At 40.6% G+C, this 27,472-nt stretch overlaps 1 protein-coding gene across 1 annotated transcript; it reads left to right on the top strand.

Annotated features, from left to right (window-relative positions):
• Positions 1-1,886: 1,886 nt before the first annotated feature.
• LOC114157964 (ras-related protein Rab-38) lies at positions 1,887-23,722 on the top strand. The gene is made up of 6 exons (XM_028039245.1): positions 1,887-2,586; positions 7,187-7,317; positions 7,983-8,132; positions 9,263-11,035; positions 17,713-17,788; positions 20,362-23,722. Exons 1-4 carry the CDS (start codon positions 2,394-2,396, stop codon positions 9,470-9,472), a joined length of 684 nt encoding a protein of 227 aa, XP_027895046.1. The 5' UTR covers positions 1,887-2,393; the 3' UTR covers positions 9,473-11,035; positions 17,713-17,788; positions 20,362-23,722.
• Positions 23,723-27,472: the final 3,750 nt, after the last annotated feature.

Consider the following 27,472-nt stretch of genomic DNA (forward strand, 5'->3'; position numbering starts at 1 on the left):
TACAACGCGTTACATACAAAGTCATAGCCCTAAACAGGTTAGGGATCAGCATGTCCAGCCATGTGTTTATTACTAAATCAACCTACTAACATCTTAAAGACATAACCAGAACTGATGCATTCATATTTATTTCCAGGAGTTTAAATTATTGTAACAGTTTCTATGCAGGTCTCTTTAAGATACTAATTAGTTAGGCATCTGCAATTTGTACAAAGTGCTTGTCGTACCAAAAGTGAACACGTGGGGGCACCAAATTCAGTTAACAACCTGAAATGTGCAGAAACTTTTGGCACCATCAAATCATTAATGAAAACATGACTGTGTACTTCAACTTTAAATATAATCAAAATGTTCAGTTCATTTTCTCGCGTATTTCAAATTTTAATTTTAACCTTTGTTCATTTTAGTGGATCCTTAGATGTATACGTTACGTAAAATACTATAGCACTTAGCTTGTTCACAAATGGTGCTCTACAGATGGTCTTGCCTTGTTTGTGTGAAGAACAGGAAGCTTCAGCTGCTGCCTCGAAGGCCCTCATGTTGTCATTTTACATCATCTTATGCGTGATTGTGCTGTTAAACAGGATATAGGCTTAACACCTTTCAACGAAACGATTTCACACGTGTGCAGTTGAAACCTGGTACCCACATACAGTGTATAAAAAAGACAGTACATCAAACTAAACCCTACCAAGCTTAACAAAACCATCTCTATGTGCATAGTACCAGAACAAAGAGAAACAGGAACTTATTTAGTCAATTATTTGTAACTTTCTAGAAACGTCCGAGGTCTACGTGTGCCGTCTCATCAGTCTCATGTTTTGCGTCTTTTTCCAAAAGCTTCTCACAATATCTTGTTTGAATTTTGGCCCGTTTCTCCTGACAGAACTGGTGTAACTGGGTCCAGTTTGTTTCAGAAATCATTTTAAACTCTGCCCACAAATTTTCTCTGAGCCTGAGATGTGGACTTTGCAATGGCCACCCCGAAACTTTGACTTTGTTGTCCTTAAGCCACATTGTAACTGTTTTTGCGATGTGCGCAGACACGCTGTCCATCTGGAAGACCTGAGGTTTCCCACCTTTAACTTCCTGGCTGATTTCTTGGTACATAACCTCAATATTTCCAATTGATGTTCTCTTCTGCTGCCAATTTCTGAAGCGCGCCAAGCCAGTCTTGCCAAAAACTCGAGGACAAACGTTTTACGGTGCATTGGTCTCAACTAGCTCTTTTCTTGAAGAACAATTTTGGTTAGAGACTTCATAATTTATTTTATTTTCTATTTGGGTTGTTTTGCTTATTTATTTTGGAAATTTAAAATGTCTTTTAGTTCCAGTGTCAAATGTTCCATAGAATTTAAAGTTGATTGATCTTTGAGAATGTGTTCTCGCATTGTTGTTACTCCATTACCATAATATTACTTGAAAATGGTCTCAAAACAACAATATTGTCGTTTATTGCAATGACTTCTGGGACAATTTATCATTCAGCAAAATTATTTAACATGACAGACCCAGTCATGGTAATTTTAACAAATATGTAAAAGATATGATTATTATAAAATACTATTCAACTTTGTAACGTCATGTTCTTATTGTCCCAAACTGCTTAAAGACATACATATCCTATGTGTATGTATAAACCCTCTCAATTTCTTAGAAAGTCATTAGAAATATTTTTAATGTTCTCTCTCGTTTGTCTGACATTTAACAAATATAAATGACTTTCTTGGCGCTAACTGACCAAAACAGGACATGTTTGATCAGATTTTAACTCAAAAATTCAATTTTTAAAAAAAATGGTGACGTGTCTTTTTGTAAAGCGTCTGTAAATATCTGCAGCTGCATCTGAGAGCGCGCGGGCGGGGGGGGGGCGTGGCTGTCCCCGCACAGAGCTCTGACGGCCGGGGCTGTCACCGCAGCGTCCTCCCATCTGTGCGGAGCCGAAAGGCGGACCGGGGCTGCAGGCTGAGCGGAGCGGAGCGGAGCTCTCACTGACCGCAGGCCCGACGACGCACAACTACTCCTGGTCGTGGGAGTAGTTGAGTAGAGTAGAGGCGCGAACTTTGGGCTACGGTAGTCCGGTCCAAGTCTTTTAACCTTGGGACGTTTTAAAGGAACTGAACGGGACAAAAACAACAACTCTGAAGACTTAAAAATTCTTCCTTTGCGATTTTTTTTCTGCGTCTACAGGAACAAGAATGCCTCTATAGCATCTTTTTTTTAATTATTTTTAATGGAAAGCTCTAAATATTCACACTTTATTTCCATGTATCTAAAGGTTGGGGGGATCTTATAGCCCAAATATTAGTGGATAATCAGTGAATGCATGACTTCGGGTCGTCTCGCGCCGGAATCTCTAATTGGACTCATCATCCCGTCCCGTCCCTCTCGCGATGCAGCAGGAGCGCCTGCTGAAGGTGCTGGTCATCGGCGACCTGGGTGTGGGTAAGACGTCCATCATAAAGCGGTACGTCCACCAGGTGTACTCCCAGCACTACAGGGCCACCATCGGGGTGGACTTTGCCCTCAAAGTGCTCAACTGGGATCACAAGACGGTGGTGCGGCTGCAGCTGTGGGACATCGCTGGTGAGTAAAAAAAAAGTTTCCCCTGATTATACCGGCTGATAAACCTCAAGGATCAGCTGCGGTTTCTCCTCCTGGTCGTTGAACTTTCAATAGTGTTGACGTAACGTTCAGACGTTATCGGGTCGGATACCGCAAACACTGCGAGCAGGAAATAATCTGCTATCGCGGCTTCTCTTGACTTTGAGAGGGGAAACTGAGAGAAGAGCATCTTGAGACTTTGAGAGTTGTTTACCAATATGGCTCACATGTCAAATAAGGCAGCGTGGTGGAACACGAGCTGATTGTTTCAGGACAAGTGTGCGCAAATTCTTTTGCTCAATATTCTGCTAATAATTTCGCAATTGCGGTGTTTCCGTTAAATGAGAAATTAAATAAAAAATCACGTTAACTCGATAAGTTATTTAAAAAGTCATGGCAGGGATGTAAACAGCTACATTATTACTATTCATGATTCAGTCATGAATATAATCATCTATCCATCAATCACATAGGCGTTGGAGAAAAAGCCCTTTGAGAGCGGCTGCTAGTCGGCCATTTTACAAAACAGCTGTGGATTCAAAATGTTCCACACGCAACTTTTTATGAACCGTGCTGTGCGAGTTCTGGCAGAAGCAGCTGAACATTGTCCGAAAACAAAAACAAAAACAAACCATCAGCCTCCAACCACTTCCTGTCGTCATCTTGGTTTTCGCCAGTAGTAACATCCGGGTGTTGATCACGTGTGCTTAGAAACGTGTTTCTATTGCGGTTTTGCGAAATACACCTATGTCGATATGGCTGAAAAAGCACCTGGTCCTGGTGTGAACACTTTTTTTATAAAAGAATGCGTTTTGTGTTGTTGTTTTAAACGTGTTTCCATTGACCAAATTTATTTTGGTCATTTAAATTTGCGCAAGTTTTATGTTTAGTGGAATGGCGGCTTATTACATTTTCTGGCGAGTCGCCCTATTCTTCCGCTCTTCTATACATTTTCAATAGAAGCTGTGCTCAGGTATGCTGAAAAACACATAAAATCACTGTAATTGTTTTGGAATTTGACAAATTGCAAGATGCATATTTATATTAATTAGGCTGTAGGCCAATACTTACATATATGTGAAGTGTTGCCTTCAAGAACCTGTGTTCAGACCTCAACCAGTCTTTTTGCATAGAGTTAACCCCCGCACCCCAAAAAAAACAAACTAAAAATCTTAGTTTTCGATTGCCCGGAGGTTTCAGTGTGAGTGTGCTTGACAACTTGATTTTGTCAAGTCAAGTTTCTTTTAAGTCATGATTGAGTTATACAGTGTTTTTATAACAACTAGAGATTAGATAGTTGCTTGACTGTGTGATTAAATTGTCTTATGCACATAGAAAATATACAGTGCCCCCCCTTTAACACCTAGTAATCATATTGCTCTAACTGCGTTCTCACCCTGGTTGGCTGAATCTTGCTGACACGTCCAACAGTGATGGGGCATTATGTGACACATTAGCACCAAGAACATGTGGTGAGCCACCATTTCTGCTAATGTACATGAAGTTAAAAGCCTCCTGTGTTCAGATAATGAATCCAGCATGTCTCCTCCTCCTGCAGCCAATTACACTGTTGGGAACTGTGTCGCTGCTGTCCTCACAACTGTCTTCCCTCACTCATTAGCATGCTCTCGCTGAGCTACATGCACATCCTGTTGGCTTGGCTGCCAGGTCAGGTTCCAGCTGATAGGAGCTGTCATTTGCATGAAGACGTTTAGTTGAGGTGACACAAGAAGACTTTGTGCCGGCAGTGACGAGCTAGAGTAGTTGCGTGCTCTGTAATAGTTGGTTGTTGCAGCAGGCGAATAAGTTTGCACACGCGATAAGTCATTATAAAACATTCCACGCCAAACATCCTCCAACTACTTCCTGTCGTCTTCTTCTTTGTCGCTTGGTCCAGTTGCAACATCCGGTTATTGATCATGTGAGCCGTGTCTCCATTGCAGTTTAGAGAAACAAACCAATTTCTATACGGCCACGAAAACCACTTTTTCTTAGCGCCAAAAGCTTTTATTGAAATGTTTTCTTCACAGTTGCGTTGTTTCCATTAAGCGAATTTATATTCCAAATGTCAAATTGTGCATTTATGTGATCATTGGAAAGGCAGGTATTGTCAGCAATGCAATAATTGTTTCTCTGTGTGAAAAGGGCAGGGAAATATGTATATGGGTTATTGTCCATAACAGCAACATTAACATCGTATGTCGATACTGGGACAAATTTCCATTTTGGTGCATCCCTAACAGGCTGTGAGCAGCTAAATGGTTGCGCTATCTGTTTGAGTTTTTAGGTAAAAAAAAAAAATAATAATAATAATAACACAACAACCCTGCATTGTTCAGTTCAATGTTCTCACTGAAGTGAACACTGCTGATATTTATTCAAATTATTGGTGGATTTGTTTCTGCTAGCTTGTTAGCTTAGCATAAAGACTGAAAACAGTATAAACGAGTTAAACTAGCTCTGTTTAGCTGCTGTCAGACACAGTCTAGTCATGTGTGTATAAGTGTGTGTATAATTGTCAAGGGGGTGTGTGTGTCTGTGTAAGTGTATCTTGCCGATTCACCTCTGTATTAAGATCATGTGGAGGAAGTTAGTAACTTGGACAAAGACTTATTTATGCATTGTGTGTGTTTGAGTGGGTGTGCGTGTGGGTGTGTGTGTGTGTGTGTGTGTGTGTAACATTCAACAGTGATGCATGCATCGTTCTATAAGTAGGTCTGATGTTTTTTTTCACTGTTTGTATTCATGGTAAGTCAGTGGTGTGAAAAACAGTAGAAGCAGTTCCTGTTCTAGAGAACAGGAACACTTAAACATAGCTTCACCAAAGCTGAAAGGGGCAGTAATTCAAAAGTGATGTTCGTGAACAGAGCAAAAAAAAAAGACAAAATCCCATTATCTCTAGATAAGACAACAGAGCTACTTCCTTGGCTCTGAGAGTATTAGCTGTGTACGAAATGCTGGCCTTAAGAAGTTTCTAGTAAACTGTTTGACAGCTCAGAAATTCATGTTGTGGATTTGGTTCTGAATTAACAACAACAAGGAAAAGGAAATGGGAAGTAGAAATGAGCCTTTGACCTCATTTCACGCCCTGAAGTGGGTAGTAGAGCTGGACCAGTTCTACAAAAAATATCCGTCACGTCTGATTTAGGCTCAACACAGAGGCTTAAGAAAAAGATATCAAAACACGTATTCTGCTTATGTTGCATTGCTTTGGCAACAAGGGGATCTAGGAGCCAGAGCTCCATCATGCTGCATTCAGGAGTTTTTATACATTATGCAGCATTACAAAGACTTATTTTAGACTTCAGAAAGATATCTCCCTGACAGGACAAGACAGAAATTATATCTGTGTCTTTGACATTTCTGGTACATCAGTAAAGTATGAAGACAGTTTCTCTTGTTAGAAAAATCGATGAGAGGAAACACAGCATGGAAAGTAGAACCACTGCACCAAAATTCTCCAGGACTCTGGTTCAGGGTAGATTTTCTTAACTCCTCCCCTCTACCATCACAACAGACATTTGTTGTGATGAGATTTGATGCGAAATGAAAAAATGTCCCCTCTGCTACCACTCTGTTTTGGGGCTACAGACCAAGTTTGTTTCTAAATAAACAACCTGCAATGGCCTTGCTTTCATTGGTGACATTGAAAAGCCAGAGATGATCTATATACTGCATTTATTACACACCCTGATGGAAACTGCAAGGATGTTCATTGTAGGGAAGTGAGATGCTGAAGACTCTAGAAGTAGTAGGACCGTTAAGATTGATGCGTATCTTCAGTTTCCCATTGAGCACTGGGATCACACCAGTAGAATGGCAGACTGGGATGGCGATCCCAGTGTTAAGAAGGTGGACTAGAGACTGCAGTGAGAACTCCTAACTTTTCAGGTGCTGGGGTTGAATAGGTCTTCTTGATGCTATCGTCCAGCCCAGTGATTTTTGCCGCACGTCTTTCTCTTCTCTCACAGCCTACTTTCTTCTTTGACCAATCTCCAATAAAAGCCACTGGAGCCAATAAAGCCTTCAAAAATAAGAGCTGGTAACTTTAAAAGACCTTTCAACCTAAACTTTTACAACTTGGCCAGGTTGACGAGCCATCAATGCACGGGGATAACATGTAAACTCAATGCAGAAAGACCTTCGAATGTAATTCAAACACAGGACTTTCTTGCCTCGACCCAACAGTACTGCCAACTGCATCCACCATGCAGCCATAATGCAGATACTTCTGGAGAAAAATTGTACATTCAAGAGGAGGGGAGAGTTAAGCATACATAAACTGATTCTTTGACAGACCTGTATGAGCTTTTACTTTATAAAAACTTGACCTTTCAAATTTGGAAGGTAAAGACTCACAGGAAGCAACAGTGAGCTGGATTTCAATGTAGGAACAAACCCAAGTGTCCAAATTTTATACCAATGTACAAATCCATAGGAGAAGAGGAAAAAGAAAGGCTAAAATCTAAAAAAAAAAAAAAAAGGCTAATAGATTTTGATTACATTGATATCAGACATTGGTTTGGTAGAGCATCTGCATCAACAGAGCCTGATTTTTGTCAGCCCTGTCTCTCCCTGGCAGGACAAGAACGCTATGGGAACATGACCCGTGTGTACTACAGAGAAGCATTGGGGGCCCTTGTTGTCTTCGACATGACCAGGTTGGCCACGTTTCAGGCTGTCCTGAAGTGGAAACGAGACCTGGACTCAAAAGTAAGTTTTACAAACCACCTAAGGAAAAAGCTGAAGGAAAGAGCTGCTGAAGCTGACCAAATAACTTTAAATTGCAAAAATCTGTTTACTATTCACTTCAATTCAGTTTGTCAAGAAAAAAAACTTCACAGAAAGTCAAACATTTTTATAGTTATAGGTGAGCTTAAATGATGACATTTAACCCTCTCATGCATGAATTATGATCCTTTGTGTCAGAATTTTTTTTCCATTTTTTTAAAATTCTTTTCTTAAGGCATAAAAAAAGGTAGGAATTTTTTTTTGTAAAAATAATTTATTTTTTATTTTTTATTTTTATGTGATCAATTGTAATTTTGTCCAAATACAAAGTTGTTATTTGAAAAATACATCAGTAGTATTGTTCCTTAGGGGTTATGTGATGTCACAATATTTTTTTTACTTGCAAGAGTCGTCTACAGTAGAAGGAGGGACCGGGTCGGTTCTCATGCTTTTGTGTCTGTCGGCCATATTGTATTTAACAAAAATAATTTCTTGCATTTGCAGCTGATGGCCAGTAGTTGATGGTATATTTTATGATGCATTAATGTCCACTTCAGTGGTCTGTGTGCATTTATAGCATAAAAATCCACAGGAAGGTTCATTTTTTAAAAAATCATTTTCACTTCATGTCTCCCCCGTTCTGATAGGTCACTCTGAGCAATGGGAAGCCCGTTCCAGCCGTTCTGCTAGCCAACAAGTGTGACCAACGTCAACTCGGTCTGTGTCCCAAACTTCCAAAGCTGGAGAAGTTCTCCCAAGACCACGGCTTTGTTGGCTGGTTCGAAACATCTGCTAAGGTGGACTGTTATTTTCCTCTGTTAATTGTACTGACATAATATTTGCACTACTTCATGTCTCTGAGGAGGGACTGTAAATTAACCGCAATCTTTGCTCACATTAACATCACTTCATTTCATAGCCAACCACTTTTAGGCAGTAGCTTCCAAAACATTTTCTTGCTTCAGCTGCCTCTGCATGACTGAAGTGTTGTCTTAATGCTGAAAACATTTTCCAATATTCTTATGCACAAGAAGCTCATAGTAGAAAATATATGTATATTATTCAAAATCAGCTATCTTTCCTGGGCTAGAAAACATAACATAGCAGCACGTTGGTGTCAGTGAAATGCATCATTTGAAATTCACACTGCTGGTTTTTAAAGAGGTTGTAATCGGATTTTCAAAAACAGAACAGTAGACACTAAATAGGGAAATCAGGCAAACTACATTTCAACTAAAACTAGCTGGTTTTTGACCACAAAGCAGAACTGAAAGTCTCAAAAACAACTCAGGATTGAGTTGCCTCACCTTTGGTGATGATTTGGTGGCACCTATCTGTCGCTAACAGGTTTACAGCTTCCCAGTCCATTTAGATAAGTAACCAAGGAGCTGAGCGATTCTTAAATGAGTTGAGTGGGTGGCCTTATTTTTTTAAACTGAGCCAAAATTCTGCAGCACATCTACATGCTAATGTTGTCAAAGTCATGCTAGCATAACTGACCTGCTTCTCTCTCCCTTGCTATTTTTTTTTAATTAAAAGTTTTTACTGACTGATGAAATGTGATAAACTTGTTTTCAAGTAGTGATAGTGTTGACAATTAATAGCAAAACTCTGCTCACTTTTTTATACATAAGCATACATTTGAGATTTAGCTCGTTATGTCAACAACTTGACAGCTAAAACCAAATGGTACTCATCGTCTGCGAGCAACTTCTTTGCTGGATCTTGCGCGCATGACATCACGTTTCAGCGTGTCTACAGCTAACAATTTAATAAAGAAAATCATCCTTTCCTTCTTAGAATTTTTAAATTTGCCAAAAACACAAAAGCCAAAATATACAGTAGGGGTACAAATACTTCTTCTTAGCTCTGTATGCCTCCTCTGTTATCACCATCCTTTTCTTGAACCGTTAACCTCTGTCTCCAGGATGACACCAACATCGACAGTGCCATCACGTGTTTGGTTAAAGCGATCACGTCTGCGGAGGAGGAGAAAGCGTCGCGTGACGCCGCTCCAAGCGAGTCCGACGGCGGAGTCATCGTTCTGCCTCGTTTCGACCACAGCGCCAAGGAGAAGGGACTCAACGGCTGCGCCGGGTGCACCTCCACCAAACCCAGACCCGGAGCCAGCGACTGATGCAGATCCACTAATATCATGGAGCGATGACTTCAAGTCTTCCCCTTTCTAACATTTAGAAGTTTCCCTAACTCTCTGACGGTTTTTTGGAAAACTCTATTGGAGATGTTTTCTGACATTTCTGCTTTTCCTCTAAGTCTCTCTCTCTTTTTTTTTTAACAAAATGGGTATTGTATGTTTTTTTTAAGACCAATTTAAGACTGACTTCAGTAACTTCAAAAGCATTTTCATGTGGCTGCTGTGTTGGGAAAGAGTTTTGAGACAAAATGAGGCACGAGCGCAGCATTCTTCTCAGAAAGATGATTGTTAAAAGCACATCAGCAGTTGTGAGACTTTTCTCTCTCCTGTCTTAAAGTCTTTTCTTACAAAGCGTTTTTTAATTGTCCTAAATGTTTGTCTCTGAAAGCTAATTTCTCTGTGTATTTGTGAGTGATTTATTTATATTTTACATCAGTTAATTATTAGACAAAACTCTGTCATGTTTTACTCTGTTCTGTCTGCATAAAAGCACAACATCTCTGTTTTAATGATGCCCGTTGTTTTTGTCCTGAAACAGAAAATCTTTTCTTTCTTTTTTTTATGATTCATAAATTAACTACCACCCAGAGCACACGTCTTCGGAAGCAATGAGACCTAAATACATGGCGATGCTAGGAGGAAACCTTCCACAATGGCTCTTAATTTGGCAGAATCAAAAAATACAGACATAGCAAATGCAGATTTGAGGAGTTTTGGAATAAACATTGCATTAAACCTCCACAAAAGAATAATACAAGTATCATAAAAAAAGTATCAATCCTCTTTTTGTAAATTCCTTTAAAAATGACCACAAATTCCCCACAGTAGATATTCAAGTTGCCTTTTCACAGAAGCTTACATAACATTTGCAACTCTAAATAAGTTTTATTTTGTTGGACTGAGGGCAAAAACAGCTATTTGGCTTCTAAAGGTTGCAGACTCTTGGCTCAAGGCGTATCTGTGTGATAAAACGACCAATTCCTAAATCTAACATTAGAATCCGTTCCAATCCTTGAATGTTGCTCTTTAAATGTCCTCTCTATCTGGTCTGACTGAGGTAATTTGCAAAGAAGAATCTAAATCATTTGAGTTTCTAAATGTAGAAAGCTGGTAAAGAAAAAAACCCCTGAAATCTCTCTGGCTGTAATAGCTCTATTTCCTGATAGTCCTCCAGATTCTTTTAGAATTTGACAAATTAGGATTTGCCGGATCAGTCTTAGGTTCTCCATTTTCTGTCGTTATCAGTCACCGTCTCTCCAGGTGACGCTCCGCAAACGGGACACGTCGCTCTTTGTTCGGGTGTGGATGTTTGGCCTTCTCTGTGAAGACGACTTGTATCCTGGACGCTAATGAAAGGCCCCCCCTTCCGGCTCTTTTTCGCCACTTTTCACGAGGTTAAATGTCATCGTCTGGGAAATCTCTCCTTTAAATGTCATTTTCCACCTCAGATGTTTCTCCGTATTTTCCGTGAGCTCCAGCTTTTCATTTCCTACACCCTGCTGCATGTGTCAGCAGCTGGGAGCTTCGGAGTCAGTCCTCTAATGGGTGAGTGTTAAAAGCAGCAGCGTCTGAGGTCTTTCTTTCTTAATGGTTCTATTTCCTTTTGTTTCTCTACCTAAGCGCTGAAAGGCGGTATAATTTCTTTAATCAATGTGAAAGAATAATGCTTCCTTTGTGGAGCGTGTTCTTTTGTGTCATGTATCAGATGCTATCTATGCTGTACAGAGTCATAAGCCTGTAAATGTCTTCCTTAAATGAAATCAACTTTTTCTTTTTTTTTTTTTTTGCCAGATTTGTTGACTCGTTGAAGGTTAGATACAAAAGACAGTTCATTCACGTGACTGAATGGGATTTCTAAATTGATATGTAGTTGGAAACTGAAAAGATAAGGAGATCTTTTACTATTAGAAGAAAAACACCAACAGGAGACATAGCAAACCGGTACCCTCCCAAGGGACTTAAAAGTGCTTTATGTCGACAATTTCAAGCGTACAAAATGTTTCAGTGTTCATCCAAACACAATCATTAGCTGTACTAAGTGAAATCAGAGCTTTGAGCTATAATTTAAAAAAGCTAGAACATTGGCTTCTGATCTGATCCACTCTAGTCCAGCATTCCCATTTCTCTTCACAACTGTCATCAATACACCTTACATTGATTAACTGTGCTGCATTTGTATTAAACAAAGAAGTAGACATGTTACGTATCTTTTCTACAACGTAGAAACACCGTTTTAAAAACCTTACTCTCTGGAAATAGGCTGTAAAAAAGACTTTAATTTGATTGTGTGTGGGTTTCACAGTGACCCCCAAGTTCATTTGCTGTTCAGGTTCATTGGCTAATTTGAACTGATTTTCTTAAACTCCTGTCAAAACCCAGATAAGACCTCATATTTATGTGTAATCACTCATTCATTTGGCTCAGACACTGAGAAAAAGAACTGAAGCTAACATAGGTAAATGGGGGAAGGTTAAGAGAGATTGGTTGTTGAGGAACCTGATCCACAGACAACACAAAATATTTAGTACTCACGGAAAACATGTAATTAGTTAAAACCATTGCCAACGACATTGATTGTCTTGTCTGAGGAACTTAGTTGTTGCACAAAAACAAACAAAAAAAACCCCCACTTGCAGTCACAGTGAGTATCTGGTAGATGACTTACCACTGGAGATCATTGTTACAGCTTGGGGGAAAGTGACGTGGTGACTCCTGGTCCTTCAGTTTTGTGTTGCTCCTTAACTTAACACTAGAATGGCTGGGTTTTCGATTTCTCCCTAGAATGGCTGAACAGGGCCAAAAGGCCCTGAGTCCACCCTGACGACTCTGATGGCTCAAATTAGCATTCTTCTTCAATTGTAAATGTGGCCGTTGACCGTCAGGCCAGAATGTAGGAATGTGAATAGTCCATGTTGGGGGTGGGTATCTATGATACCTGCAGGAGATCAGATCTCCTGTAGGTAGTGCTCTTCAGTTTAGTTTTGAAGCATACATGAAGTGTTTTTGGAGAGATGTGACCTTTTGCAGCTGATCCATGATGTTGTGCTGCATTATCCAGGTCATTTTGCCAAATGTACATAGAGTTTGCAAAACATACAATCTGTTTCAAAAAATATGCAAAGGTTTTTCTAAAAGAAATGAGTAATGTTTCTCTTTGAAATAAAGCTAAGAGGGTATTAATTGTGTTGATCCACCTCAAAAAAATCATGCAAAAAGTGTAAGCAGAAGAAATCTGGGAGACTTAGCACATGCAAATTTGCATGCAGCCTTTTGTGCTGTGGAGGATAAATAGGTGACTGCTTCACCTATTTAGTTCACAAGAACTAATGGCATTTATTTCAGTCATTATCTTGCGGGGGGTGACCAAGGTTCCATCACTATGTGACAGCTGGTCAGCAAACCTGGCAAACATGATTGACATGGCAGCACTGAATGCACATGTGCTTTATCAGGCATGCATTGGGGTGCAGGAGAGACGGGTGGACTTCCTGGTTGAGCTTGCAAAAGAGTTCGGTAACTCTCATGTGAGTGAGAAGAAGGCACACAAGGAGAAACTGCTTCGGCAACAACCTTCCACACCCAGCTCAGGCAAAAGGGCGAAGTGTCAGGTCAACCATCGATGCAGGATGCGTGTCCTGAGGCCGAAACATCATCAGGGACCCCTCACACCCCCACCATGGACTGTTCTCCCTGCTGCCCTCTGGAAAGAGGTTCTGCAGCATCCGGTGCAGGTCCACCTGGTTCCGAAACAGCTTTTTCCTACTTGCCATCAGACTGCTGAGCTCTTAACTGGACTGCACTCAAAAACTGGTCTCCACTTTATACCTTGCACATGTACAGAGCTAAATAACTTCCATTTTACTGTCAGTCCTGCACTTTATATTTTATATTTAGATTTATATTCATATTTTATACTGTATTTTATTTTACTCACAACATTGGAACCTCAAACATTATCCTGAGCCGTATGCAACGAAATTTCGTTCTGTATACACCCTGTGCATTGAAAATGACAACAAAGTCAGTCGAAGTCGAAGTCTAAGGAACAATTGTGCAACTGTGAGATGCGTTGAGGCCATTACCAGGGTACTGATAAGGTAATGGCCCTATTTACTGAACAAAAGCACCTGCTAGATAAGATCCTTCAGGCCAGTTGGACTATCTAAGCCGAAATAGGTATATGTCCAAATGGCCTAACTCCAGCCATACCTTACATTTTTTTACAATCCTGGAGCATAAAGCCTTTCCTACAAAAAGACTTTGTTTTGGTAGATGAAGAGAAACCCACCCTTTTCGCCTGTTTCCTTTGACAAATGTCACCTACATTTCTGTAATAGAGGATATTCAGGCAATGTAAGAGTGCTCACTCCATCCTAATTGACACAATCCCATCAGACATGCTCTTTATGATAATAAAATGTTTTTGTTTTCGAGGGGCTTGGCTCCTCTCTAAAGGCTCTTTTTGTATAAGAAAAGCTATCAAAAAAATGGATCTGATTTGGGGGCGGGGGGGGGGGGGGTAACGTAGAAGTTAAATGTAAATTATTTTTCGTTCTGTCAAGATTTACAAGGTTTCTAGCTCTAAGAAATCTGCTAAAACTGACTCATCATATCATGCTACCGAGAACATTACAGCAATGGTTGCGGATGTTGGTTATTTAAGGATAAGAGACGCACATAATTATTGTAATTAATACAAAGCGTTTGCGATTCATCAAAGCATTTGTGCTTTAAACCACTAGAGGGCGCCACGCGGTGTTTGATTTAACTTGCTTGCCTGAAGAACTGTTACCGAATAATAATGATGCTTGTCTTTTGAAGCAGCCTCCATATGCTCTGCGTTGCGTCTTCCCCTGTTTTCTCCAGTGGGAGAAACAACAACAATCCAACAGCCTGTGTGTGTGTCTGTGTGAGTGCATAGATGTGCAGTCACTTCTCGCTTCACATGCACGTCCCGCTTTGATTCCATGTGCTATTGATTAATTTCGTCTCGCCGCTGCGAAGCGACGCTGACCAACATCAGAGCGAAGGCGGGAGAGCGGCAGGGAGGCTTTCGCCTGATGTCCTAGACCAGAGACAACCGCTAATTCACCAGCTGAAGGGAGATAATTATTGTCAGAGCTGCTGGTGGGCTGAAGACTCTTCCGGGTGAGCGGGGTTTTCTTCACTTCTCGCAGGGGGGGAAGCGCAGTCTGCACATTTGCTCGTCTTTGTGATGGAAGTGCTGTTGCATCTCGGAGGGATGTCGGCTTCAGAGGACAGAGCCTTCACGTGTTCTGCTGTGAGTTAAAAACAGAACTAAAATTCCTGTGTGGGGTTAGGGATAGACTTGCGGTCACGTGGGTCGGTTGTGGGCAGAGCTTGGTAAGGTCCATTCTGGACATCCTTGATGAAGGTGTGCAAACATTTTCTACTTTTATTGTGTTTGTGCTACTTAGATTTGTTTCTTCTTTTTAGATAAATGTATCTTTAATTTGACAGAATCCCAGTTGGCACTACTGTTGGGCATTTATCATATTGTTTATTAATCGCGATACATTTCTTATTATGTTAAGAATTTTGAGTTATTATTCTCACAATAAATTCCAATTGATGATGATATTTAAGATCTCTCCAGGCACCCCAAAAATGTCTGCATTGTATTTTCTCCACTGTTTGTTGATTGAGAGAATCAATAAGTTTGAGAACAAGATTAAATGCAGTCACTGTGTGCAGCTTGGGGATACAAATCACCCTTCTTTAAGTGACTGGTGTGCTAAATAAGTGGATTACAAATAGGAGTGTTTTTCAAGAGCAGTATTGTTTTGTATTGCTGTCACTGCCATACGGTTTTCCCCCAAAACAAATCAGTAGTAAAATATTGTAATACAACTTTTAAGTCCATATTCCCCACCCCTAGTTGGCACCCCTAACAGTTCCTATAAAATAAGAAAACATTTTTCTCTTTTATGTCGATCAGAGCAGTTGTCCCCAACCGTTTTACTACCACGGACCGGTCAAGGCTTGGCAATTTTACTGCGGCCCCCTCCCCGCCCGACTGTCGCAGATTGTCGCTTGCGATAATCGTAACCCATCCTCCTGTGCTGTGAGGTGTGTCACGTTGACTGATCGGGTCCAGTCGGTAGAACGTTGGGACCGCTCCGATCGATCTAATCATCATTGTCTTGGCCCGACTATCGCAGCGTGTGGGGTTCTCCCAGACAGTGAGGGAGAACACAGCCTGTTAAATGTGACAGGTAGCCAATCAGAAAGCGTAGTGACGGAAGCACAGAGGGGAATCCCAAACAGCTGACATGGCACAACTGAGAGTCCGGTGTTCTGTCAGGTCATCATGCGCTGTCAGAATAGAATACATGCTATTCTATCACTGTTTCTACATCGTCAATGTGGCCGTTGACCGTCAGGCCAGAATGTAGGAATGTGAATAGTCCATGTTGGGGGTGGGTATCTATGATACCTGCAGGAGATCAGATCTCCTGTAGGTAATGCTCTTCAGTTTAGTTTTGAAGCATACATGAAGTGTTTTTGGAGAGATGTGACCTTTTGCAGCTGATCCATGATGTTGTGCTGCATTATCCAGGTCATTTTGCCAAATGTACATAGAGTTTGCAAAACATACAATCTGTTTCAAAAAATATGCAAAGGTTTTTCTAAAAGAAATGAGTAATGTTTCTCTTTGAAATAAAGCTAAGAGGGTATTAATTGTGTTGATCCACCTCAAAAAAATCATGCAAAAAGTGTAAGCAAAAGAAATCTGGGAGACTTAGCACATGCAAATTTGCATGCAGCCTTTTGTGCTGTGGAGGATAAATAGGTGACTGCTTCACCTATTTAGTTCACAAGAACTAATGGCATTTATTTCAGTCATAATCTTGCGGGGGGTGACCAAGGTTCCATCACTATGTGACAGCTGGTCAGCAAACCTGGCAAACATGATTGACATGGCAGCACTGAATGCACATGTGCTTTATCAGGCATGCATTGGGGTGCAGGAGAGACGGGTGGACTTCCTGGTTGAGCTTGCAAAAGAGTTCGGTAACTCTCATGTGAGTGAGAAGTTTGTGAGTGAGTTTGACTATTCTAAATTCACGTATAGTACGTTGGGGATTTCACAGGATTTTCTTCTGGAATCGGGATGTTCGTGAGTGGAATCGGTTTGTGTGTGGTGTGTTGCTCCTGCCGTGTGGCTGGACAAACGAACCGATCGAACCTGTTGGACTTTTATCGGCTCGTGTCGTGTGTGGTCACAGAGGTTTGGAAAAATCGGCGGACAACTCTTAGTGTTGCTTATGCACAGGGTGCTTGGTCTCTACATGGCGACGCAGTAACGAGCCGGTCACCATATCATGCGGAGCTTGGAATGAGGGAGTCACCGGTCCAGGATAAATCCATTCTCCTGTCTCTTCTCTGGGCCTTTTCCCTTCCCAAAGAAACTTTCCAAAGAATCTGATCTGTTTCTGACTCATTTTGCTGCTTGTGGGCTCAATGTTGGCGCGCAAGACGTAACCGAGATAATCGGGTTAAAGGATTTTCAAAATAAAAGATCCTTCAGACTCAGCTATACATTAAACGGAAATAATTATTTCTTGTGCGGCTCGGCACCAATTGGTCCGCGGCCCGGGGGTTGGGGACGACAGGATCAGAGTATCTAGGAGCCTTTAAGTATAATTCTCTCACAGTCTTGCATAACTGGCTTGAGTTTCTGTTGCATATGAAAATATGCAGCTTTCGGTAAGTTTTGTACAAATCAGATACTATAACACGGTTGATCTTCAGCTAAATCAGGTTACCATGGATTTTTTGGGACGTGATAAATTCAAGCAGCATCTTCATCACGTCTCAAAGACATATGTGTTCTACTGCTACTGTTTTTAAGTCAGTGCGACTGAGGTTGTCTTGTTTTATTTATATGCTGGATTGCTGATGAAAACGAACCTACAGGGTACCCTGGATTATTGGCATATTGCCATATTTGTATGGTTATAAATGTATGGTATGTGTTCTCCTTCAAAATAAAGAAATTGACATTTTAAGTTGAATGAAGCTGCAATGTAAGATTCTAAAATAGTACTGCCACTGACGGACCATTTCACATGTAACAATATAGTTAAACATACGGTCATTATAAAGGATAAATAGAGACTAAACTGACTTTCATACTGTGCATAATTGTTCAGTCAGTTCATCTCATTTCTCCCAAATGTGCCGTGAATTCCCAACAGACCCAGTACAGCATGAGGATGGCTGCATCTGGAAGGTTTATCATCTGTTTGCTGCTGATGCTACACTCAACTAGAGGTTAGTGTTCGGTTTGTCACTATAGAACAATCTGACTCTGAGTCCCTCAGCTTCGTTTCAAACATCTTTTTGTGTTGCCTGACGGTAAGTTCACTGGGTTAACGATCCGTAAAAGTAATAAACGGCTGAGAAAAATTGGGCTTCTATACTCCACATGATTCATACCGCGATGCTTGTCAGGGCTTTTTGTACCATTTGAATGCCACTTCTTCCCTCCACCCCCTCTCCAACACAGAGCCTCGAAAGAGCGAAAGAGGAGATGTGCCTTTTGCGATTGTGAATCATCGGCATGGAAGTCCTTTCAGCAGCCTTGAGCTGTGAATGGAAAGTGCCGATAGAAGAAAGTTACCAAGGTTAAGCGGTCACAGACCTCAGATGGACGGAGAACGTTAACAACCCGGTCTTGGGTCAGGACCGTTGCCAGCCGGGGCTATGTCCATCCCTACAAGTCAAACAACACACACACAATGAAACAAACTAAAACTGAAACAAACTTTGAATTTTAAAGCAATTGGTCTGTTTTATATGTTTGCCTGATATGCAACAAGTATACATTGCTGTTAATTAGTTATTCATTCTGTCATCTTCGTATCCTTCAAAGAGACTAAGCGGCCTGACCGAGAATTTTAATTAGCGTTGATAAGATGGTGGCATGTTTGAAGCCTTTGCATAAACAAATCCCTATTCCTCCTCTCTGCCCCCCATCTTTCTTTTCCTAATTATTGTGACACCTTTCATTGTTTCCCTGCAGGAGCTCAGCAAACAGAATCGCTTTAAAGTGTTAGTATCATGTATTTTCCAAGCGCTTAGTGCCGTTTTATAGAACAATCAAGTAACTACATTACCTTTAGCTGTTGTAAAATTGCTGTATACATCAAACATTACATAAAAGAAATTTGACTTCATAATTTAAAGCTTTGAAATTGGGACTGTGTCTCTTTAAGAAGCTCCTAGTCTTTCCGATGCTCCGCCTTTGTCGTTATCACAACAATGTCTCTCCATTAAGCCTTTAACATCATACTGAAGAGCATTTTACTGAAGAGTAGCTCATAGCGCAGCAGATGCGCACTTCCACCAGGTGTTTGCTAATTGCTGCTGGCTAGTCTGAAGGAGCTGAGTGGGGAGAGTCACATATTTACAGGTAAACAAAGACAAGAGTAATCACAGTAGTATTAATGTCTCTTTAATGTTTTACAGTTTGTCAAGTATGATAGTGCCATCACCATGGCGATGATAAGACCAGTAGGAGGCACAGTGCTAGCTTATAGCCCATATAATGTGTTGCAGATCTGAGAGTTTTGTCAGTCTTCCATAAAAGCCAGGTTTGTGAAATTTATTTAGGACCATCAGAGTAAAGTAATTAGATTTTCAGTTGTAAAAGATTCCCTCCAGGAACATCTTTGCATTAGTAAAGTTGTAATAAGATACACTGACGGTATAAACTAGTAAACTGTGTAGATGATAAAGCTCTCTTTAACATAAAAAATATTACAAATTCTTCAACTTTTTGTTTTTATTGTGAAAAAGTATTTTGAAATATTTAAGATCTGCAACAGACTGGTGACCTGTCCAGGGTGTACCCCGCCTCTCGCCCGAAACGTTCGCTGGAGACAGACACCAGCAGCCCTCCCGACCCCACTAGGGACAAGGGTGTTAGAAAATGGATGGATGGATGAAATAGACTTAGACTTAGACTTAGACTTTATTGATCCCTTGGGAAGACTCCCTCAGGAAATTGAAGTTACCAGCAGCTCCCAGGCAAAAAACAAAGATAACACACAGTAAGCAAAAGTGCAAAAGAATACAAAAATACAAATTAAATACTAAGGTACACACTAAATGTGAGTAACCAAAACCTTAAATTATGCAAGAAAAACCTTAAATTATGCAAGAAACAAGGAATAAGAATATAGAATATAAGAATATAAATAAATATAAATACAACACAAAAAAAATATAAGAATTTGGCGGATAGATTGACCAGATATAGAACGCTCTGTAATGATTTCAACAGATACATTAAATTAAATGTGGCCCAACTGATTTAAACTGGACAATAATAAATTTCAGAACATGAACAGAATTTATTGCTTTATCAAATTTGAGCAATTTTGGGGAACTTTGCAGATCTATTGTCTCTTGACAAAATATGTCCGTCCAGGAAGGTTGTCAAAAGATTTCAGAGATTCTTTAAGACCTTTAATGTTCATTTGCTCACAGAAACGAAGAGGGTTAAGTATAAATGGAGTAAGTTTTATTCCTGTTTCCTTTTTGAACATGTTAAAATAAAGTCTGCTCTTTATTTTAATAGTGTGGCTCTGAGGTAGCTATGGCATCTAATGGACACTAGAGGGAGGTATTTGCGTTTTCTCTCTTCTGCTTCAAACCCCAAGTCTCTCTTTCACCTTGTTTCTGTGTCTGTCCTAGCACAGGCAGCTTCTATTATCATCTCACACCTTCACACCTTCCTTCACACAGATTTCTGATTCTTCCACTGCTTTCCCCCCCCCCCCCCATAAGTCGGGTTGTTTTCTTTCCTCTTTCTCTTTCCCTCTGTCTCTTTCTTCCTGTAGCCCAGAATCCCTCTGAGGACTCCTCTACCTCCTCCGACATCTTGCTCAGCCCTCAGAGCCTCGTCAGCCTCTTGCTCCTGACCCTGACTGTCACCTTGTCTGGCACCGTCTACCTGTGGATCCTCAGATACGTGTGCATTGGCTGCTGCCAGCCCGTCATAGTCGGCCCGGAGTCTGAGGCTCTGGCAGTGATGGTGTGAAGACGTCAAGTCGTAATTAGATCCTGGGAGTTATTAACATGCTTTTTTTCTAATTGTACATTTTAATTTGCTTTGTTCGTGAGAACAGAGGAACGGTGAAGGTGGTAGGGGGATGTGGCTCACCACCCAGGGGGTGGCTGTAGTTGGAGAAACTGAGTTTTTTTTTGTGAAAAGTGTACTTACTAAATCACACAAAAGTGCAAATTGAGATTTATGAAGTTGACGTTGGGGCCTCTGACAGAGAGGCTTGCCTGGGGCTACATTAATTCAAGTGATGCCAAGGTAATCAGAATGACACTAAATATGCCTGTGATTAACAGCATAGCTATATTCACTGTGTGCTAAGCCAAGTATTTGTTACAGAGATGGAGATTCAGAAAATAAAATGTGACAGTCTTCATTCAATACTTCAAGTTGGCCTCCTGACCTCTAGTCAAAGAAACCCTTTGAATTTTATACCTATTTTTTTATGTTTAACTTCCAGAGCAGTTCACGATGTTGAAAATGTACAGGATTCTGAGTTGCTGGTATTTTTTTACTTCCTTTAAAGGGGCAGTATTTTGTGTTTTTCAGGCACATAGTGCCATTTTATAGCATAACGAAGTAACTGAACTTCAGTTGTAATAAAATGCTGTTAAGTCAAATGTGACTTAAAAGAAATTTTGCTTCCTAATTTAACGCCTTGAAATTGTGTCACTGTCTCTTTAAAACTTCTGCTCTTTCTGAAACTCCAGTTCACTTCATTAAGTCGTCACGACCTCATTCCTCCATTAACCCTTTAACAGTGTTTTTACCAGCGTTGCTCTGAGAAGCAGCTCGTATAATGAGCTCAGCATTTCAGATGCGCAGTTCCACCAGGTGTTTGTTAATTGCTGCTGGGTGAGTCGCGAGAGTCAGCGAAGGAGCTGCATTGGCTCTAGCGTTTAGCACAGGTTGCCATGGCGGTTAAATGATTTTTCTCAAACATGCCTGAAAGAATCAAGGTAACACTCCGGGTATGTTTATGATAAGGAAATCACATTACAACATGAGGTAAAGCTCAAACAAAGTCAGTTTTACATAATACTGCCCCTTTAGAAGCAAGAGAGGGTCTGGTTTAGTTTTAGGGTCCAGTTTAAAGCCAGTGTGTTTTAGCTAATTCTGGAGATACCATTTAAACTGCATAGCAAGTTTGAGGAAACAAACCAAATTTGGTCATCTGTGGTATTTAGATTCATGTAGCTAATAGTTTTTAACTCTTATTGCGTTAAGCCGCTTTAGCTAATATGTTAGCAAACATTTGTCTGTTTTAAAGTTAAGCACACAAAACCCAATGCTATTATTCATTAGCGTCATGATAGTGACTACTGAGTTGTTTGTTTAATTCAGTATTGGCGCTATTGATGCCAGTTAATCTGGTTTATGTCACACACAAAAAAAGCAACCAGCTAATGCGCTAGTTGCTAACTTTTCCTAACTTGACCTGAGAGGTGATATCTGTCCAAAGATAATACGATTTAGAAGTAGAAAAAATGCAGTAATGTAGGGCAAGATTTTAGGGTCCCTCTGGTACTGAAAGACCAAAAATAAACCATAAGTGTGGAAATTAGTTGAACAATAAGCTAACAGTTAGCTAAAAAGAGCTGAAACACGCAAGAATTGAGGTAATCTTCTTACAATGAGTCGCACAAGCATGCAGATATGTTTTAAAAAAATATATTTGTAATGTTGAAATTGAAAGGCTTCTTTTTTTTTTGTTCAAATCCAAGTCATTTGAGACCAGGCATTTGTCTGTGCCAAGTCCAGTCCAATACTGTTTAAATAGAATTAAATTAGCGCCATGGATTTTGTTGGTGAACTGTAGAACTTTAAATTGCAGTGACAGTGCACACCATTTTGTCATTATTACGTGGTCCACATTATCAGTGGGATTGTGTCCTGACTCATTCACCACTGACATTCTGAGTTTTAAAAATTGTCCAAGACATGCATAACTTGGTGGCTAATATTATGAGTGAAGCTGAGATAAAATCATAACCAGGGTATCTAATAATTGGTTTTAAATCAAAACTTGCAAATTAATGATACCAGTTGAATAAACTAGTTGTTTATATAGGTGAAAGTATAATAATTAAGGACTCAATTATCCTCTCAGTCATATTTTTTTAAATGAGAGTACTGTTATTGTGGTCTACTCTATAACCAATTTGTCTACAATTTGTATTATAATGCAATAATTTAATGAAACAAATGCAAGTCTTTGTTTAAATATAATAAACACCAGATCAAGGTGGTGCTGTGAAGAGTTCTGTAGTTTATGAATTTCATTTATTCATAAATAAATGAAATGTCTGTTCAGCCTCTGCCTTTGGATGAGTAGAAAAATAATATTTCAGATGCCTGAATGATGGACTGAGGGTATCTGTTAGAAACCGACTGTCAAATCTACATTTTAACAGATCGCTCTCATAATTCAGCAGCGCCACGTTTCCTGAAATCTGGCAGAATGAATAAGTGATCTGAGAGAATTTTGAGCAGCCTCCCGGCTTAACGGCGGCCCCATTTGATATTTTAGCCCATAATTAGTCATGCATCCACAAAATCTACAGCTTCTCCATCATATGTGTGCTTTCTGAGGGACTCATCTTTGGAGCAGTAACTTCCATAAATCATGCTCTTGGTTCTTTGCATCCACAGCCCCTGTTGAGTCCCACCTTTTTTTAAGGCTCAGACTGATGTCGAAGTCTTCAATTCGCTCCGACATCGCTCTGATCTGACTGACAGGCTGGACTCTGCAGCGGCCACTCTCAGGCAAAGTGATATATGTATTGTAAGAGACGGATAATGAGCACGTGTGTCTTGTGTTACGAGACTATGAGATCAGATCAGGTTTGACGAGAACAGTATCTCGTCCTGTTATGTCCAGTTTGTCATAAAACAAAAATATTGTAAGGTAAAAGACAGAAAACCCTTTTAGCATGTCTGGACACCCTGAATGCCTCAAAATAATATGAATAAAGAAGAATTTCACATGTTTTTATTTCTATAATGTCAAACTTTAAGAGCTTGTGTGAAGCTGCTTGTTTTATATCCTTACTTATACCGTACTGTATCACTGTAATTCTTATGGTAATTAAGTATTTTTGATGAACTGTAAATAAAAATCATTAAAATGGCTCAAACACTATCCATGTCATAATTTCTATGAGGGAGGCACCGATATGAACATTTGGGCCGATATGGGTATTCAATATTAATGTTGCTGTTATGGCCGATCACTGATATTTACCAATTTTATATATATTCCTCTACTGTTATGTCACCTTTAGAAAGAAATGACCAGAAACGGACGGCAACAAGATGGAAATAAATATTGGTTGTTAAAATTGGCCCAGTTTTAGTGATCAGGTCAATAATGATTTGTCCAAAAATTACTCATATTGACTGATATCGATGTTAGTGCCGACATATCGTGCAAATGACTAATATTGACTGACACCGATGTTAGTGCCAATATATCGTGCAACACTAATCTCTATATTTGTATACTATCCTGAAGATTTTATAAAACTTAAACTAACTCTTGAAATATGGAAGACCCTTACTGAAGCAAAGGGCATTTAGCAAATTTTGAAACAATAGATTAAACGATCCTTAAGGTTCATACTGAAACAAAAACTATAGACTAACAGTAAAAATAAATATCTGATAAAACACAACACAATAGCTATCAACAAAGGAATGAACTGTATGGAACACAATCAGTAACAAAAATAACAACCTCAAATAATCCAAACTCAACCAACAATTTACTGCATGTGAGATTTTTGTATCTTTTATTTAGCAACCAACAGAAGCAAACTGTTAAAGTTGTGACATAGATGGGTATGAAGTGGTTGATTTCTGGTTCAAAATGGAAACAGATTTAGATGAAATGGTTCAGTCGTACAAAAATAACTTTAAACCTTGGGTCAATTCAACTGTATCTTGATTGTTTTGTTGTGTTTTCCTCCTGGCTGGCTCGCCACATAATAGAAAACTGATTGCTGTAAGAATTTGAAGAGAATTTGTCTGAGTCCACCGCTGTGATACTGTCGCCTCACATCTAGAAAGCTTTCGGTTTTATTTTCTTTTTTGATGAAATACAGATCTTGAGTGTCTGGATTAATGCGTCTCCATCTCACTGAGTCAGTGCTGTGTAGCTGGGATCCAGCCACCTGTCAGCAGGGGTAACCAGCCCCCCATATTAAACCAGTGGATACATGAAAATCTTTGCCAAAGCATCTAATTCTCACTTTTTCCTGGCTGTGTGAAGCTCTTTGGCTTCATCTAACCTGCACAGTAGGTGAGAGGTACAAACACCAATGTGCCTGAAAGGCAATCTGATTAGCCATTTCTCAGAACACAAAGGCGAGCGGATAGAAAATATCCACGCTAGAATTATTACAAACTAAAGAGGTGGGGGCAGTTTATTTCAGCGGCATGATTAGCTTCTTTCACGGAGCAAAAGATAGAAAACATAATTACGGGATAACAAAAAGACGGAGATTAAGTCCCCCGAGCCGCAGCCGTGCGCGTACATTATAATTAGAGATGGATTAGCAAATAAGCCTGTGGGGGAACAGAAGACCCCGCCTGCAGTCTGGGAGACCCTTCACAGTGAGCTACTGTTCCACTGTTTGGAAGGTCAGAGAGGGCAGCCATTTTTAATAGAATGTCAGCTGCCTTTAGTTTATGTTGTCATATATGGGGGCTTAATGAAAACGTCTCTGCTTGAACACAGCCTTACTAACCGAAGCATAAAGGTCAAGATGCCCAGAAGCGTTCATTGCTCTATTGATCTCAGTTGTTGTAATCACACTGTAAACTATCCTGCCATGCTGGAGTCCATTTTACACATCAGCAATGATGAAGATCACCTCTGGGTCCGTCTGCCACCTTTCCCCCCCAGCGTTTCCAGGTGATCCCATCACATCCCCTGGCCCCTTCCAGTGACCGACAGCTGCTGATGGGACTCCCAATTCCCGGCCCGAGAGCCTGTTGCCAGGGGCTACAAAAGGGCATCTCCACATCCACGCCTGTAGTTGCCATGGAAATCTGGCGTTCAGGCCTTCTTTCGCCTGTAGATGGCAACCCCGCACTCCGCTCTGGCTGTGCTCGGGGAGGAGAGAGGTGAAGCGGGGTGCAAGTGGCAGAGAGCTAGCTCGGTGTCAGGGCTTTGCACATTTAAATGCGTCTCCTCTGAGCGCTGCAGCACCAGCAGCTTTTGATTACATGCGAGTCAGGTGGAGATTCCCTGCAGGCGTGTTGGGGAGAGGATGGGGGTGGCTGCTGTCTGCCTGCCAGTCACTGTGCTGCGATGCATCACTTCCAGATGTGCAAAGCTTATTCATGCGTTTTACAATGAAGATCTGGTTTTCTTTGCTAAATCTCATAAGTGCTGAAATGAAGCTAAGTAAAATGGGTCACATCTGGTGCAACATGTATTCTATTATTGCAGGGTTCATGAAAGTCCCTTACTGTCTTCTATGGTTGGATTTAGGGCTAGTGCACCGATTGCAGTGTTTTGGCCAATCCCTGATCACCGATCTTTAAAAAGCCTGACCTGCCGATTCAGATTTTGGAGAGATACCTTTTTTGTTTGTTTGTTTGAAATGTTGCTAAATATAGCTAGAAAGTCGCTGAGTTGCCAAGAGTGGGGGGACTATTGTTAACTGCAAAAGTGCAGACATGATTTGGTGGGCGGGGCTAACAGTCAAACTTCTCTCACAGCAGAGCAAAGCGGACAGTAGTTCATTCTTGGACCTTTGTTGAGATCGATAAGATTGGCTTCAAATGTAAGTATCGGCTGATAACCAGCCTCCCAAGATTTAGGAAATCGCCGCCAATTTCCTGAATGTTGGGAGGAAATCCCAAAATTTGACGATTATCTCAATAATCCACTCATCATAATTAATCGCTCAGTTGCATTTCTCGTTTCCCTTTTCTTTATCGACTCCATGTCAGATTTGACAGACGCCTACCTGAATCCAGGTTTGCCTCATCTTTACCGTCTCAGAGGATCCGTGATGATCCTCCGACCTGCCGAGACGCCGGAGACGGATAATCGTAGACTTCATAATCGTAGACCGCAGCAGGATTCACCTGCTGCGGTCAGTTTGCAGTATTTCTCACCAGGACGAGAAATACTGTAAACTGCAGCCGGTTCTCTGAAACTGAAAAGAAACGGCCCGAATCCTATTCAGGAAATGTCCGCCGCAGTCTGGAGGCTCGTCGTCTGAGAAGTTTCTCACTCAGCTGCCGCTTGTGTCCCCCGTCCAACAGTTCCAGTACCTTGCATAAGTGTTAATTCCTCTTGCCCTCATTCACATTACAAATAGACACTTTGATAAATTTAATCAAGATTTTATGTGATAGAATAACCCGAATTAGGTCATATTTATAAAATGGAGGTGCATTTATTTCCAGTTTTCTGAGTCATTACTTCTGCTGCAAATTTTGTCTCCACCTCCTTTGCACATATACAGACCAAAATGTTAGCCGATTTGTCATAGCTCATTCAGATTGGACGAGGAGCAGTTTTCAAGTGTTGCAACAGTCTCGTTTGGTTTTATGTGTGACCTTTGACCATGCCTCTGTACCTGTATCCTCTGTACATTGTAGAACAGGAGTCGTGTTACATGTGGTTGTCTTCTTGACCAGTCAACAGATGCTCCAACCTGAGTCTCTGCTTTATCTGAGAAGTTCAAACCTTGGGATGTTCTTAATTTCTCCACACCTTTATCCCTGACCCATATCCGCTTCCTGATCTGATCTTTGTGATGCTGTTTTGTCTCCAGGAAACCTCTGAGGCCTTCGCAGAACATCTGGACTCACACTGATTGCTTACTCTAAAAAGAAAAAAAAAGTGAAAAGGTTTAAGGGGTGTGAAT

This window comes from Xiphophorus couchianus, chromosome 14 (genome assembly GCF_001444195.1).
Source record: "Xiphophorus couchianus chromosome 14, X_couchianus-1.0, whole genome shotgun sequence".
Classification (NCBI taxonomy): domain Eukaryota; kingdom Metazoa; phylum Chordata; class Actinopteri; order Cyprinodontiformes; family Poeciliidae; genus Xiphophorus; species Xiphophorus couchianus.

Excerpts from the sequence above, each read along its gene's own strand:
- LOC114157964 (XM_028039245.1), top strand. The coding sequence starts at position 2,394 with ATGCAGCAGGAGCGCCTGCTGAAGGTGCTGGTCATCGGCGACCTGGGT. Across the intron at positions 2,587-7,186 it reads GCAGCTGTGGGACATCGCTG|GACAAGAACGCTATGGGAAC; the intron begins GTGAGTAAAAAA and ends TCTCCCTGGCAG. Across the intron at positions 7,318-7,982 it reads AACGAGACCTGGACTCAAAA|GTCACTCTGAGCAATGGGAA; the intron begins GTAAGTTTTACA and ends CCGTTCTGATAG.